The 17,206-nt window shown below is 42.6% G+C and overlaps 1 protein-coding gene across 1 annotated transcript in view; it reads right to left on the bottom strand.

Annotated features, from left to right (window-relative positions):
* Positions 1–355: 355 nt before the first annotated feature.
* LOC135428487 (uncharacterized) overlaps positions 356–17,206 on the bottom strand; it is a 56,448-nt gene continuing 39,597 nt past the window's right edge. Inside the window, exons 4-7 of the mRNA XM_064682530.1 lie at positions 4,089–4,180; positions 3,906–4,031; positions 2,641–2,976; positions 356–2,188 (exon numbers count right to left, since the gene is read on the bottom strand). Of these exons, the coding sequence (XP_064538600.1) occupies positions 400–2,188; positions 2,641–2,976; positions 3,906–4,031; positions 4,089–4,180 (2,343 nt within the window). The 3' untranslated portion in view covers positions 356–399. The remainder of the gene's footprint in view (positions 2,189–2,640; positions 2,977–3,905; positions 4,032–4,088; positions 4,181–17,206) is intronic.

Genomic DNA, 17,206 nt, shown 5'->3' with positions numbered 1-17,206 from the left:
GAGAAAAAAAACGCACATATTTTCGCCCTTGCGGCTTTATTTATTTAATAAACATTTTTTAGTTCCCTTTCGTGAAAAAAAATTACCCTTAAGCTGCTAAAAAGTTCTCCAACAATACCTGCAGCCTGCCTATGCTACCCCGCTTAACACTTTACTCTGGGAAAAAAAAGTTAATCCCCCTCGAACATTACGCTCCCCATGTTCCCCTTGCCTAAGCCCTCCTACCCTTAAGCTACCAAGTAGAAAAAATGGTTTCGTTCGAAAAGTTTCAGTATTTCGCCGATATGCAAATACTTGTGTTTTAAAAATTAAAAAAAAAAGAAGGGAGCATACTGAAATGCATTAGCACTTCTTGCCAGGAGTGGGGCGCAAAAGCTTTTGCCACCGACCGCCTCCCGCTTAGAGCTCGGCAAAAATGTTCTCCCTAAAGTCGAGTTCCGGATGCGCGGAATGCGCGGATCCATGCCCATAATCGCGCGATTTCATTGAGCTGCGCGCCGAGTTAGAGCTGAAGCTGGTGTTCCGGGGGCTGCTGCGACGCATGCGACCCTCGAGGCCGGTCATTTTGTTAAGCGGCTGTGTGGGATCTAGCTCACAGAAGGTGCCCGCAATCAGATCGGTGCCGTTGAGCGAATTGAAGCTGTCGCGCTTGGAGCCGCGGGCGGTGCCGCCGACCGGCACATGATGCGAACCGGGGCCGGAGCTCTTGCGGCTGAGCCGACGCGTATACTGATACTGATAGGTGGACGGGGGCGGGGCGGGCGCTGCAACTGGCACCGATTGGACTGCTGGCGGCAAATTGTTGCTGCCACCGGGTGTATAGCTATCGTAAAAGTCCTGCGGTACCTCCTCCTCATCCAGCTGCTGCTGGTGCTGATGCAGCTGCTGCTGCTGCTGCTGCTGCTGGTGTTGCAAATGTTGCTGTTGTAAGTGACCAAGACGCTGCTGTGCCTGCTGATGTAGCTGATGCTCCTGGAGATTGGAGCACAGGCTGTACTCTGTGGGCTGGCTGCTGCTGGCGAGCGACATGCTGAGCGGATCGCTGCCGGGCATCACCAGCGATAATGCGGCCTTGTCATAACCGTAGCCGGAGTCTCGCTTGGGTTTGGGGGAGCGCTGCGCATATAGCTTCTCAATGTCCGGCAGCTGGCGGCCAACTCCGCCGACAGATAGGCGAACCTTCTCGCCGTGCTGCTCCCGTTGCATCATCTCCTGTATGTCCATGCTGCGCTCGCGCTCCAGCCGATCGATTATTTCCAAGTCGCGCTCCAGCGTGCTGGAGGAGAAGGTGTTGCTGCTGCACTCGCTAAATGAGATATCGTTATGCCGCAGCCCGCCCACGTGAGGCCAACGCTGCGGCGGATGCATAATGCTGCTCACCACGGAGCTCTCCTCGCCGTCGCCATAGTTGCTGGTGCCACTGTCATCTAGCAGCGCGCTGGTGTTGCCATTGCAGAAGCTGGAGCCGGTCAGATTGGACACAGAGTTGTTTGACACGGACATGTACTCCATGCTCGGCTTTTGCCTGGCCTGGACGGCGGTGGCGGGCTTGGAGCGGGCGCTGCTGTTGTTGCTGCTGCTGCTCGGCGGCTGCTTGCGTGCCGATCCGGTCGAGCCATGGCCATCCGAGATTATGTTGATCTTAACGTCGTGCTTCTTGCCGCGCATATTCTTGCCTAGATTATTAACCACACCCGCGTCCCCAGCGCCGCGTCCACTCAGCACATGACCACCGCGCTCCCGTCGCTCACGCTCCCGATCCCGATCCCGTTGACGCTCCCGTTCCCTCTCTCTATCTCTATCGCGTTCACGCTCCCTATCCCTATCCCTATCCCTATCCCGATCCCTATCCCTATCCCTATCCCTATCCCGCTCCCGATCTCGTTCCTTGCCCGCCGACGGACCCTGTCTGTGCGGCGCACCGCTGTGCCTATCCGTGGAACTCAAGCCATGTCCCGGACTCCGTTCATGACGCACCGACACTGCACTGGCCTTGGGTGGATGGTTCTGCGACTCGGCTGGGGGCTGCGCCTGTCCATTTACCGCAACGCTTGTGGAATTATTGGGCTCGTCCTTGTCAATTGAGTCCTCATGCAGGCTGCCAGTGCCCGCATTGCTGCGACGCTGGGACTTCGGCTTGCGCTTGTTCGAGAGCCGAAAATAGCCGCGCAGACGCTCCTGCTCATCTCTGTGAAAAGGAAGGAAGTCGAAAAACAAAGGAATTGATACAAATGATGCGAAACATAATAACCAAAAAAAAAAACACTCGAGCCGCGGAACGCAAGAAATACAGTGAGGAAAGGCTGCCTTTCAGCTGGCATCAAATTATTCAAATCATTTCAAATACCGAGTAAAGCAAACAAATGAATACCATGAATTAAACAACTCACTCGGCATTTACAAATGCCAAGTACCCTCGTTTGCTCGCTCGCGTCTTATATTGAAAAACAAAAAGAATAAAATATTAAATGCACACTTCCGTGTACTTGGAAATGCGTTTATTTATGCAAGACAGTGCTGCAAAATGCTTGGTTGCATTTGTGCCGGATAACAGTGTTCAATTATGCAATGAGTATTTATATAATGCGAAATATGCATGGAAATATGCATCAATAGGATAACAATAATAGCGAGACTCACCTGGGCAATATCTGCGAGGCATAAATACAGGGGAATATGACAGTGGGCAAAAATGCGACCCACACAAACATCAAGTAGGTAACATCGAAATGCTTTTGATTCTCGTAGGTCTCCTCGAGCGAGAGCCGTGCGAATCTTAGTATCATTAATGGGCACAGACAGACCACCTGGGTGGCGGCCATGCTGCCAAAATTGCGCTGCTTGCGCTTCTCCCGGCACACGTCCAGCTCGGCGCTGTACAGATCATAGGAGCGGCTGCTTGTCCCATGTCCATTGCTTAGCCCGGCCACGCCTCCGCCGCTGTGCGTGCGCGGCTCCGTTGAGGTCGACGAGTTCCTGTGCCGGGCAACAACAGCAACAACAACAACAAAAAACACAAAAAATGAAGAAGAAAGTGAAAGGTGAACGAGAGAAATGTGGAAAAAGTTGTTGAGGAAATCGAAGTCATTAAACTGCCATTGGCTTGGAATCGAGCTCATTAGCAACGGACAAGCTCAGGTGGCCGGTGGTTGCCCGGTTGCCCGGCTGTCCGGTTGCCCGGCTGCCCGGTTGCCCGGCTGCTTTATGGTAACCAATGCTAACAATGCCTCTCCCTGTCGCCCCGTCCCGCATCCAGTTCAATCTCAATCCGTTCGAACAAAAAAATTAATCAGCTCAATTAGCAGAACTGAAACCCAAATCGAAGCCAAACGACCAAATGAATAATGACCCCAATTTATTTCAGTGGCCAACAAGCGCTTAATATTTCAATTTAATGGCACGCGCCGCAGGTATTTTATGTTTTTTCTCCTCCCTTTGAATATTTTAATATGCCAAATGTGAGCTCTAATATTCCGGAATAACAAGGAAAACCCCGTTCAGCGTTTGTCTTCTATGCAAATTATGAGAATTCCAAATGAAGCAGCTAGAAATTCTTTTTTTTTTTATTTTTTTAGACGAGCTTTCCGCCCATTTTACCCCCACTGGCATGAACTGCAACAACCGTTGGCACACTTATTCTTTACTTCAAGTTAAAAATGTATTTTTTGCTCAAATGTTAAGTTAGTCTTGAGTGAAAATTCACTTAGGTCTCTGAAATGATGTTTGAAGCTGATCGAATGGTAAATAAAATACGTTCATGCAACCATTTTCCGCTCATTTTCCACGGTTACGAGTGGAATGCCCAATAACTGAAACAGGTGCAAATTAACGAAACTTCGCTTGCTAACATTGGCTAAGCAGCAGAAAAGTCGCCAGTCATTTACGTCTAATTACGAAACACTTACCTCTGCCTCATGCGGAGATCGACGCGATGCTCGTACATCATGACCGCGAAGGGCCCGTCCGGGGGACGCAGCTCCTGGGAGGTGCGTATATACAAATAGGACAATAGGACGGCCGGGCCACAGTACCTGAAAGCGAACAGTTGTATAGAAATGGGCTCCTCGCTCAATGCCCGTCGAACCTACATGATTAGAAACAATCCCCGTGTGTATTCTTGCATGTCATCCATCAAGTTGACAACGCACAGCCCAATGCCGTACAGCTGTGGCATGTAGTCCTGCAATTAAATTATAACAATATGAACACAATTAACGCACACACTTGCGTTTATTATTAAAAACAAATTAAGGACTAGTGGGTGAGTGGCATTTGGTCGGTGTAAAATTGCCATTTTCATAACCTTGGGTAGATAACCCTAGTCGAAGGTGCTCGACTTAAGACTCAAATATTTTCAATTGCAGCTGGAATATACTCTATTCAGTTTATTTCAAGCTGGTCACACGCAAATTTTCCAGCCAGTGTGGTGGATTTTACGAAAAGTGTGAAAACCATCTCATGTGAATTTACAATAACAATAATTTAGCCTTTCTAGTGTAGACCAGCACTACAAAATGTAGCCAGTGTCACCAGTTTAGCTGTCGAGTTATTTTTATAGTATTGCGAATGCCAGCAAATGCCTGTTACACACACACGCGATATACCCTTTAGTTGCAGCTTAAATGACAGGGAATCGAGCGTGAGAGCAAAGACAATTCGTTTGTACACATGCATTCAGTTGAATAGACATTTGCTATTGATTCCAGGTGAGCCCACACCAAAAATATATAAAAAAGATAATTGAATGAAATTTCCGCTAAATTTGAGCACACACTAAAGTTCAATTCGTTGTGTCCCTGGCTGGTGGCCCAGACCCAGACCCAAGCCCAGACCCAGACCCAGGCCCAGGCCCAGACCCAGGCAGAGGCATAAGCCCTGGCCGTGGCCATGGGCCCAGCTGCTAGCCCTAGGCCCGGCCGTGGCAGATGCCATGGCATGCTCTATCCGCGCATGGCCCCTGGCCTCTCCGCCTGCTGCTGCTCTAGAGGCTCCAGCCCACTCGTAATTGTATTGTTAACACCCACCAGACATTCCCACATGCTACGTTGATCAACGCCATGCCGCCGGCTTGCGGCATGCCACCACGATGGTTTTGTTGAGGCATTTTGCGTAATTGTAATTACACATACACATGCAAGTATTTTTCGCTGACGGGAGCACAGCTGAAAGTTCAATGCGGAGAGCAAAAGAAATTTAACAATAGCAGGAAATTAATTTATGGATTAAAAGTTATTGGCGCAAAGGTACGCATGGTGGCAACACATACGTGGCACAGCCAAACGCCAAACGAAAATAATATATATATAGTATTATCAATTAATCCAAGAACTGATGACAGAACATTATCCAATTCATAATGGAAATACCCCGAACGGAAGCGTGCAGATGTTGGAACGTGTATTACGTATACGTCGCGATTACGTCTCAAATACAATTCAATTACGTCGCGATTACGTTAAGAGTAAGTCCCAATTAACATAATTCCCGCTTACGTCCCGACTACGTCTCAACTACGTCCCGAGGACGACGCGATTATGTCCCGAGTATGTCCCGAGTATGTCCCGACTACGTCACAAATACGAACCGATTACGTTACGATTACGTTCCCATTACTTCCCGATTACGTCCCGAATACGTTACAAGTACGTCCCGATTACGTTCTGACTGTTCCGCTTACGTTATGATTACGTCGCACACACGTTACGAGTGCGTTGAATCTACGTTACGAGTACGTCGCGACTACGTTCCGATTACATCACGAGTATGTTCCACATACGTTACGAGAACGTCCCGAGGACGACGCGATTATGTCCCAAATACGATCCCATTACGTTCCGATTACGTTACGATTACGTTACGATTACGTCCCCATTACTTCCCGAATACGTTCCGATTACGATTACGTCCCACATATGTCACGATTACGTTACGAGTACCACCCGATTATGTCCCGAGCATGTTTGGATTTCGTCCCGATTATGTCCCGTCCAGCACACGCCAGCTGGTTAGCCGGCGGCACTTGCAGGATTGAAGAAATATAGCTGACTCAAGAGGCCGGACTGGAAATAACTTGAGCATTAGATGGATTCGAGATGTTTGCGTTTGAGTCGAGAGTGTTTTGCCTTCCATGATGCTAGCGTAAAGTGATTATTCCGGCAGAGTGACCACCTGAGTTTTGTCCGCTGGCAAAGCGGCCCAATCCGGACCTATGGAAGTTGTAACTGGGATTGGGCTGTGTGGAATTCAAGGAGTCTTTGGCATTTCCTCGTTAACATTAAATGTACACATTTTTTGCTTAGTAACTTGGCACTTTGATAAACTTTCTATATTATTTTGCATATGTTACACGCACACATACAGATGCGCACGCACAGCATTAAATGAAAGACACTCGTAAATGATTTTGTATGAGCAACTATTATAAAGTTTTTGCAGTTCCCTTAACAACAGAGGGCTCCACCCAACTAGAATAAATAAGTAGTCATATATGTAACCCTCTTGCTCAATACAAGCTAGTCGGAGGGGAGAGGGCAGCTGGCTAAAAAGTTGCGACAAAGTTTAAAAGAGAAAATTACGGAGCGTAAACTACGAGCAATATGCATACGGAAGATGAGCAAAACTTTTTGACTTGGGCCCGAAAATGTGAGCTAAACATTTTCAGCGACATAAATAAACTGGCTTGGCACTGGCCGAGCCCCCGAATGCCGAATTCTGATGCTGCCCACAGCAGTCATTTGGGTAATGAACTGTTAGCGCTGTACAATCTGGCCAAGAAATCTGCTTTGCATTCCTTGGCTAACGCACAGCAAAATGCAAATAAAGGACGGCAATAACAACAACAACAACAACAACAAGGACAGGGGCAGGGACATCGACAAAGATGACGATGATGATGAGCCTGAGCTTGAGCACGGGACAGAGGCTGGCCCCGTTAAGCGTTAAGCGAGGCAATCTGCGATTTTATTAGGACTGCGGCCAACCACGATGCCTACAGACCACGCCAACGACGACAACAACAACAGCAGGGCATGAAACGGAAGTTGCACGCAATTTAACGAGTCTTGCGGGTATCTTTTCGATACACTTTCTAAATAAAACAACAATATCTTGACTATGTCTTGAAGCTTGGCAGCCCGCAAAACATAATGTAATCAAATAACAAGCCCGTTTCGAATCAAACCGATGGCAACATTATTTACTTTGAGCACAACCTTAAGCCGCTAAGGGTGACTTAAGAACAGATGTCTTGCGACATCAGACAACAGATATATAAAGCCACAAATTTTCAACTACGTGCTTATTCCAGAGCGCAAATCTATAGCTCGGAACATTAGCTTGTCATTTCTCTCATTTTTCGGAGGTAATAGGGTAGGCGTCCAAAAATTGAAATATTCTTCAGCTGTAAATAATATACCCCAGCTCTTGTAATATTCGAGTTATGCTTAAAATATCGACTGTTTAAATAGATTTTTATCGATAGTGTGTAAATGGGAGCAGATGTAATATAGTATATGTAATATATATATGTATATATATATATACATATAAACTCGATTTGCGTATGGTAACGAGAAAATATATTTCAAATTTGAAATCCCTTTTCGAACTTTGCTTAAAAAACCGACTCTTACAACAGGTGTTTATTTATAAGAACTATGAAAAAAAGAGGAGAAAAACAAATTGTATGTTCGCTTTGCGTGTGGTTTTCGGCAATCAAGTCTATAAATGTTTTAGTTTACCAGATTGACAAAGACGGACAGACAGGCAGACAGAGAGACAGCCAGAGAGAAGGACATGATCAAGAAAATATATATATTTATACACGAGGTGTGAGATGATTTTTTCCTCCTATTACATACTTTTGCCCAAAAATATTCTGCAATTGCCTTTTTCGGTTTGTAAAGGACAAACGACATCAAAATCGGAATGTGATATGATAGAATAAATGATTTGTATATGACAATGTGCCAATACAGAAGTTCGATCTGCATAAAAGAGCACAATTTAAGATATTTCGATTCATATTTCGATATTTCGAAAAAACAAAGAAACTAAACATTAATTTACGCCTTGTTAGTATATCGAAGGTTCGGCTTTGATTGCGCGACTTGCACAGCATTTTTCTGCTGTTTTTATGTGCACACATTTCTCTTAATTTTTTCGTCATTCTACTTGTTGTTTTTTTTATTTTATTTTTTTTTTTTTTAAGTGCTTAACTGAGTTTTCTGTGCACCGTCTGTGACTGTTTCCGATTTTCCATTTAAGCTTTCTGACGCCGACGCGAACACTCAATCAGAACGTGGGCGGGGCTCTGGAAAAGTCTTTGCCATGGCCGATTTGCTGTGTTTTCCCCGTCAATTGAGTTGCGTTATGATTACCTGCGGCTGAAGCAGTGCAATTGCTTTGCTCCGTTTGCCTGGCACAAATCAATTTGTCGGCAGCCGTAAACAGTTTATGTGCTCCTCAACAAGTGGCAGCCGCATTAAATTGCCGCACATTAAATTTGGGCTTTGTGCCACGCCCACACACAAAGCCATTTAGAATTTAGCGCGCGTGTCAAATAATTCATTGAACATAACACTGAGCTGAAAGAAAGACCAAAGCCGAAGGCGTTCTATGAACCGAACGCATTAATAACAATTTATTTCCGTCATGCCAACAACAAGCAACAAGCGGCATGTGGCAAGGGCCGCGGACCGCGGACCTAGCGGCTAGTAGGGGAGGCGACATTCCGTAGATTCCAGTCGCAAGGATGTTGCCAGAGACAGAGAGACAGTCAGCCAGGCAGGCAAAAGAAATGAGCATGAGAATGGAGATAAGTGGGCAAGTGGACTGGAAACTGGTCGATGATGCTATCAGGGGCAAGTGGCAAGTAGCAAGTGGCAAGCGGCAAGCGTCAATTGCCACACTGACAACAAATTGCAACAGCAGGCGCAAAAGTACTCGCACGCATAATCGTGCCCAGTGTCGTCATTTTGACATTGACGAATTGTCTCCCAAGAATATCACAGAAGCCAAAAGCTCTGTTCGCCGCGCTCTGTCTGTGTGTGTGCCAGTCTGTCTGTGTGTGTGTGTGTGTGTGTGTGTGTGTGTGTGTGTGTCTTTGAAAACTTATAATGAAAAGCACTTAATAATAATTTAGTACAAGTTAAAATGCTTTCGCCCGAGGCCTTTTTGTTTTGAGTAGCAACAAACTCCTCCTCCACAAGGCTTTATCAATAAATGAGTTGTGCTAAGCTACACAGCGGATAAACAGAAGAGCCATGGGGCATAGGTCTAGTTTCAAGGCCCTCTTACAGTTACTTGCATTGCAATTAATAAAAGTAAAGAGCACTCATAATGAGTAAATAAACATGAAACTTGAAAACAAGCGCTGACACCTGAGTCGAGCAGCTCCCAATCATTGATTGTTACATGCTTTTAAAAGAGACTTTTTGAAATAATAAATGAGAACAAATCTTAATCAATTTGTGTTTAAGCTGCTCTTTAAAATATATTAAAATATATTTACATTCAGGCAATTTAAAGTAGCTTGCAATTGGCAAAATTGTTGAAATAAATAAACTCTTTGCAAACGATATTCAAGAAATTTGGAGTCCTACTCGTTGCTATTCATTTCTATCTTTGCAGCCATATGTATTTAGTTTCGCAACAGGTTTACTTCTGGTCCAGAATTTACTGGGAAATAGTTCTTAAAGTGTTTCTATCTTTCGCTAACATTCTGTTAATCTATTTGGGGCTAAAATAAGAAGCTGAATACCTGAAATGAGATACAATGTTCGAGCATTGAATTCGAATTAGTTTTCTTTTGGCCACAAGAATCATCTACACCCACACACAGGCAAGCCTACGCACACACATGCACAAAGGAAATACAACGCGCGCGGAAAAGTTGGCAACGAAATTGAGACTCGGCAAGCTAAAAGCCAAATTTTGTCGGCATAATAAATATTTTAAAGCCAAATTATAATTAGACGCCGTTTGAAGAAGACATAAAAAAAAAAAAACAAAAATAATAATAATTAGGGACTAAATTAGACGGCAGCGTGTGTGTAATTAATTTTGCTCTCTAATTAAAAGCAAATAAGTTGTTGTCAATAACAACAACGAAAACGTGGAGCAATAAGCGCCGTTCACATTTTAATTATAGGTCTGAACTTGTTATTTCATTTTCACTTTAATTTCTTCAAAAGTTTGTTAATGAATACATATAAAAAAAAAAATGGTTGCGCGGAAAAAATGTTCGAATGCATAATTAAAATCATTGCGCATTCCATAATTTAAATAATAACAAGCATGCCAGAAGCCGGAGCACGAGCACAGATTATAAATGTAAGTAAGGGCGCAACAAAGGTTAGGCAAGCAGACCAGGGGCGTGGCATCAGACCCGGTAACGACCCTAAGCGCAATAACAACCGTAGGCAACCAAAAAACATACACACTGCAGGGGCTTAATGGCCGTAAAATGCTTGCCAAGCAGAGCGGTCAGGCAAGGTTGGACCTGGACGCACACAGAACTGCGGATATATGGACACGGACACACACACACACACACACACTGACACAGACAGACCCACATACAGAGACACAGAGCAAGCGGCTCCTGACCAGCAACGAGTCCGTGCGCTTATGATAATAACACAATTATGTACTTACATAATTAAAGTCGTAAAGTGCACAAACACAAGCCAAAAAACAAACACACACACACACAGACATACAGACACACGCACACACACATATTAACTCAGCATTTAAATGTGCGTGTGACTCGAGTTTGATTCCAAAAAGAAGCTGTTGAGCTGTCAGACAATTTCACCAGCCCCAACATGCCAAAGCTTCAAAACAGATCCTGAGATACGCACGAGCAGGCAATCAAGAGCAACAAACAAGCCTGTGACAGACGGCTCCAACCGACTGCGCAATACTCTATCAAAGCAATACTCCAGCAGAGCAAAGCGCTTAATTTATGCAAGGATTTTTCCAACTTTTGCATCGACCTTTGGAGAAGCTTAGTAGAAGCTCAGTATTATGGTTTCAGATATCATGATAACGTACATAAAAAACTCGCGAGCATTGCCCGGCTTTGCCCGTGGCGAGTTTTGTCTTAAGGCTGTTAGATATTACTTTTCACCCGTCAAAAGTTTAAATCTATAATCTATAATCGTTTTTCACGATTTTTCCACACTTGCGGGTGGAATTTCCCAAAAAACCTCGTAAGCGAAAACTACAGCTTCCTCTTACGGTTTGGGCTGTTAGTTAATCGCCAATTAATTTATCAGTCTGACAGTCATTCCGGACAAACAGTTTTATATAGAGATATGAAAATATCAAATCGGTCGAGCAAGAACAAGACAGACATTGCACCAGCCCAATATACTCTGTTTCTTTTGACGAGCGCGTATAGAAACTCACTCCAGTGTTGGAACTCCCCTTTTGCAATAAGATGAGGGCCATTTATTGCTATTCGTTAGGTTAGCTCGATAGTTTGTACTGGCTGTAATGCAGATAATGTATAGAATATATTTTTTGGCTTTCAGGTAAATACAATTTATCGTTGCTCGGCAGCTATTTGTTACAAAATTGGGTGCACGACATTATGTAGATGTTTATGGAAGATATTTGTTTTTGGTAAGCAGCACGAGTAGTTTCTGCGGCAACTTAAAGCTTTAATAGACCGTGTGACTTATTTCATCTTAATCATTATACGACAGCTGCGTAACTTTATAGCTTGGCATTAAAAAATAGTTAGCCAATAGCTCAGAGCACAATGTTAACTCGACCTGAACGCGGTCGCAGTACCTTGAAGTCATTAAAAAGCAAAATTGGGTCATCGATTAATTGGGATATTAATTAACAGACACTTGGGCTGTGTAAAAGGATATGATTATGAGCTGCAAAAATTAATTAAGCTAAGAATTTTGCCCTTGTCCGAGCGCATTAGCTGCATATATTTTATATTCTCATATTTTGTTTGTACTCTTTTTCACTTGATTTCCCATTCTTTGTATTTCATTTTATACACTGTACTATACAATAAAAATGTTATAGCCATCTATAGATAGTTCTGCTGATGTCCAGTGATATTTTTCCCCATTTAAATGTTTTCTTAATGGCATTCAGATCGAGACATAATATTAGTTGAGAAATATAAAATTTCTTGGATCCCAGAGAAGAAGTCGCTGCAATTGTTGTTGCTGGGTATTTACTCGTCGGGCACTCAACTCGTCCAGAGCACTCCCACTTGTTCTTAGCTTCTGTATTTTTGTTTTTTTTTTTTATTGTTGTTTTTCGTTTTTGACTGTTTTTGCTGCTATGGAAGTTGATGGTATTAATATTTTATGCTTATGTGCATAACAGCGTGGGGCACTGCCAGACAATAACAGCATACACTCAACAACAGTAATAACAGCAACAACAACAATAACAGCAGCAAAAACAACAAGTGGTTGCTTCCCAAAAGCTGCTGACAATGGCACCAGAAGACATTTGGGTGCGCCTGTGTGTGTGTGTGTGTGCGCGCGCCCGCCTGTGCGTGCGCGTGTGTGTGCGTGAGCGTTATACAATTGCTCCACACACATGCACATTAACTTTGTCAGAAGTGTTTGTGCACTTCTAACTGTATTGTCTATTTGTATTTGTATCTGTAGTTATATTTGTGTTTGCGTTTGTATTCCCGCTGTCTTGTACTCGTCTACATGTAACTCTCCCCCATTACCCCGACCCGCACTCCGCCCGGCGAGGCACAGACGCTGCGCAAAATGCAGATGAGATTCGCTTCTGGGAAATTGTGAGAGAGAGAAAGTCTAAACTTGTATAAACTAAGTGAATGATACGTTGGCAGCATGTGTACCCTTGATGAAACATAAAAGGCCATTTTCCTTATCGAACTTCCCTTTAATAGCCGCCCCTCCCCATCCATGTGACCTTTAAATGTGAGTTTATACGGCTTGACACGGTTCTAATATCTCAGTATGCATATATGTATATGGGCTGATAATGGGCATCTAATATTTGCTAGAATAGATGAATAAAGATTTTAAGAACTTGTATATATGTACATATATATACGAAAGCGTGGCAACACGCAGCTAACTTCTAGAAAGACAGCTATACCAGTTTTTTCTTATTGCCAGGATAATATTTTGTAGTTTCTGAGTTAGGTAATTACGACATATCATCCATTTGAAAGCTTTGAAAGATGAATTAAAGCTTATCTTTAAGACTGGAATACTAGTTTTCATAGAAACAGACAGACGAACATGGCCATATCCGCACGGCTGTTGATCAAGTATCAAAAATGTCTCTTTCCATGCGTTAAGCCTAAAATACCCTTTATAAAGATGTAGCTGCTTTTCTTAAAGTTTAGTTTGTGTACCTTCACTTCAGTCGCCCACTGTAAGCATTTTATACAGCTTTGCAGTTGGCAAAAAGTTCATTACAAATGCATTGCACAGTTTGGAATTTATTATTTCTTTTGGATATTGCATATGTAGCCAGTTGGATAAAAGCAACAACAACAACAGCAGCGGCAATAACAAATTTGCAACAATAAGCCGCTTACGATATGGCCATAAGTTGAGCAGCACCAAATCAGCAACTGGGGCCAACCACTTGAACGGGAAGAAGCATTGGCATATAATATTGTCAGGACTTTGCTGAAGTGCTCACCATCTCAAGGTGCTCGCCCCCCAGAAGCCTACAAACATACATTAATACACACACACACACACACGCACACACACACATGCACACACATACGCACATTAGAGTACATAAATATTAGAGGAACATTTTAGATGCCATCTTAAGTAGAATGCTGCATCTCGCACAGCGCCCAGTCGAGCTCGGGCAAGCTTTTAACAAAACATGCGAGGGTCCATACAAAAGTAAGTAAAATAAAAACTTACTTTGCTTAGACATCAATATATAAATCTCTACATATACAACTGTTTGTCCTGACTGACTGACTGACTGATTGGTGATCAACGCAAAACCCAAGCCGTAAGAGCTACGAAGTTTTGACTTTAGTTACCTTATGTGATGAAGGTGCACGTTAAGACTTCTCTGTTTACCAACCGATCGGCCTCAAACTCATTTTTAAAGATCTTTGTTAAAATTCTTCTGATGGTCGTTTCACACAAATGCATTCCTCCTTGGTGTAAATGGGGTTCAAATATTTGGTGTGTGACGTTTCGTACTCAAATTCATTTTCAGGATCTATATGAAAAATCATTTGGGACACTTTTCGCAGAAAATCAAGCATCCCCGGTAGAAATGCGACTCAGAGACTTTTTAGGCTAAGTTTTAAATTTTCAAATATATGTATGCCCTTTTGTACCTACATGCATGCATGTTTATTTTGTGCTTATATATGCAAACATGCATGCATGCGTACATGTACGAATACATGCCCGGATTCCTACTTGCATACATACATACAGACATCCATACATACATACATACATACACACATAAATACATACATACATACATACACACATAAATACATACATACATACAGACACACATATACATACACACATACATATGTACATATGTATTTATGTTCACATACATAAATGTACATACATACATACAAACAAGAACAAAAAATAAACAAATAAAAATCAGAAGAAAAAAAACAAAAAAGAAGCACTACAACCTATGCATGAAAAACTACAGAGCCTACTTAAATTCTTGAGAATCGAGGAGTAGAGCACTTGGAAGAAACTCGTTTTATTTAAATTTGCAGCACAGCGACAAATAAGCTTGGTCTGCGTTTGGTATTAGAAAACACACATGCATGCATACATATATACATAAATGCATACATACATGCAATCATGCACTAACATACACTCGCCCACACACACACATGTAATACTTATATGCCTTCGTACAAAATACTTATATTATTATATACTTTTTTGAATTTTAATTTGTTTAGAATCCGTACTTTATTTATTGCTAGTCAAAGTATATATAAATAATATAATATGATATATTTCAAATAAAATCAAGCATATATTATTTTTACCAAGGCTCCAGATAGCGAAGTATGTTTTACTTCAAAATCATTTTAAAAACAACACCAGAAATATTAGATAACAAATTAATTAGGCATAAAGAGCAAGTCTCTATCTAATCAATTTGGTCTAACCATATTTGCCATACCATATGCCAATTTTGAATAGAGATCAAATTTAGCCCAAATTTATTATGTGAAAATATGGGAGATTTTACATATTTTCGGTACAGCGGGCAGTTATGAACAAAAAGAATAACACATTAAAATGTAGAAATGGTGTATTAATTAATTTATTTAATAAACACAAACCTTAATAAAAGTTTGAGTTAATCGTAAATCGTGAATCCCATATCGAATTCATTTGAGTTTTTAGTTTGCCTTCTTGCTTCCATGACAATGCCCACAATACGATTACTTTGAGAGAAACCCACGTTGTTGCGTGAGCTAAATTTTTATATTGTTATTTTACAATATGTAAAACATTTACCTGAAATTTGGAACTGACAGGGGATAAGGATGCGAGGGCAGGGGCAGGGTCAGGGTAATAACAAATTTTACCTGCACGCATATGAAATTTGTAAAATGTCCTCTTGACGGGACTGGGACTGAGGCAAGCACATTCCGGGTTTTTGGGTGTGGAGATGTTTTCATCTTATTAGAGCAGCTGTCGTTGGTCTCCAGCTGTTGGCTGCTGGGGCAATAAAAATTGATTGCCTGCGGAGCAGCGAAGTAGCGAACCAACGATTGTGGGATGCATAAAATCAATGAGAGTTCGTTGGCCATTGCCACGCAATTCACACAACAGCACAGCCATTAAAATTGCGGCGAATCACTGCGAAATAAAGCCGAGCTATCCCCGTCTGGGCCATTCGGTGGCAGGTTCGCATCCTGCGGCGTGCAGCTGGTTGAACAGCACACACAAGCAAAAGTCTTGCGAATTTCGAATTGGTATTTTATGTAGTCGCATGTGCCACAAATCTACAAGTATTTCAGCTTGTGCCCCCGCCAAGCGACGGGGGGCATGTGCTGCAGCTGCCTCTGCAGCTTTGAGTGTGCTGCTTGCCTTTTGGATTTCCCACTGAAAGCAATACACATTTGCCCATTAATAACAAGAAAACCACAAAGGAAACCATCACGGCGCTTCAGTTGATATTTACCCCTCATAAGTATGCTACATATTTTCTTAACCCTACTCCATGTGTGCCCTTGCAGAGCATGTCTCGAGTAAGCCTCCCGTCCACTAGGAAGGTGACTCGCATATCCTGCTCTATTTATGGAGCATGCCTGTGGTAAGTAAGCGGCGACGGAGCCACTGGCATTCACCTGATCTTTCGACCAAGATTCTTTAATTTTAAGTTCATATACGTGTAGTAATATGCTAGCTGGAGTTTCCTGGCATGGTCTGTGCAAGTTTTTTGCTTCAAATTTTTTACATCAATTTTCCACCCAATTCCCGCTAGTGGAAAATTGAAGCCCGTTCTATCTTTTTCTTTACGTTTCAAGTTATATTTTACTCAGATATTTAAGCATGATTAAGAATCCAACCGAACGGTAAACAAAAAAGACTCGTTCAGACGTTTTACATCAATTTTTTTCGGTTGGAAATGGAATTTGCAAAATCGCTGAACAACGTATTCATTAAGTTTTTATGTAGAACTTTGAAAATAAACTTGCATCCTTGAACGGGCGAAACTTGAAACTTTGACCGCCATTTTCCACCCAAAAGGGTCGTATGAAAAAATTCTCTTAAGAATCTGTGGATATGAGTTTGAGTACGAAATCTCGCCCACCAAATCTGTAACCCCATATACACTAAGGAGGAATACATTTCCAGAAATGTGTGGAGCACCAATAAATGTATTGGGTATTAAAAAAAGAACTGAAAGCTAATGTATGTATGTTAATTGAGTCGATTGCTGAACCCCAAATTTGTCACAATCGAGCTACCATTCGATATTCGATATTATCATCTTCGAAGAGGACTTGGCTTCTCTTTGCCTGAAAAACTACACCTCTTTCAGTTTCCGCAAATATTTTGCAAACTTAATCGTATGCATGGCAATAATATTTGGCAAGGACCAAGCGCATGCATACACAATGTGTCTCGGGCAGAGGGAGAGAGAGAGAGATAGAGGAGAGTTTCTCGTTGTAGCCGTGGCTTTAACTTTCATCAAT

Source organism: Drosophila montana, unplaced genomic scaffold, assembly GCF_035044405.1.
Source record: "Drosophila montana isolate Dmon_TW-CO22-7 unplaced genomic scaffold, ASM3504440v1 contig_2481_1, whole genome shotgun sequence".
Lineage (NCBI taxonomy): Eukaryota > Metazoa > Arthropoda > Insecta > Diptera > Drosophilidae > Drosophila > Drosophila montana.
Note: the sequence above shows the minus strand (reverse complement) of the source record. Positions and strands in the feature narration are given on the sequence as shown.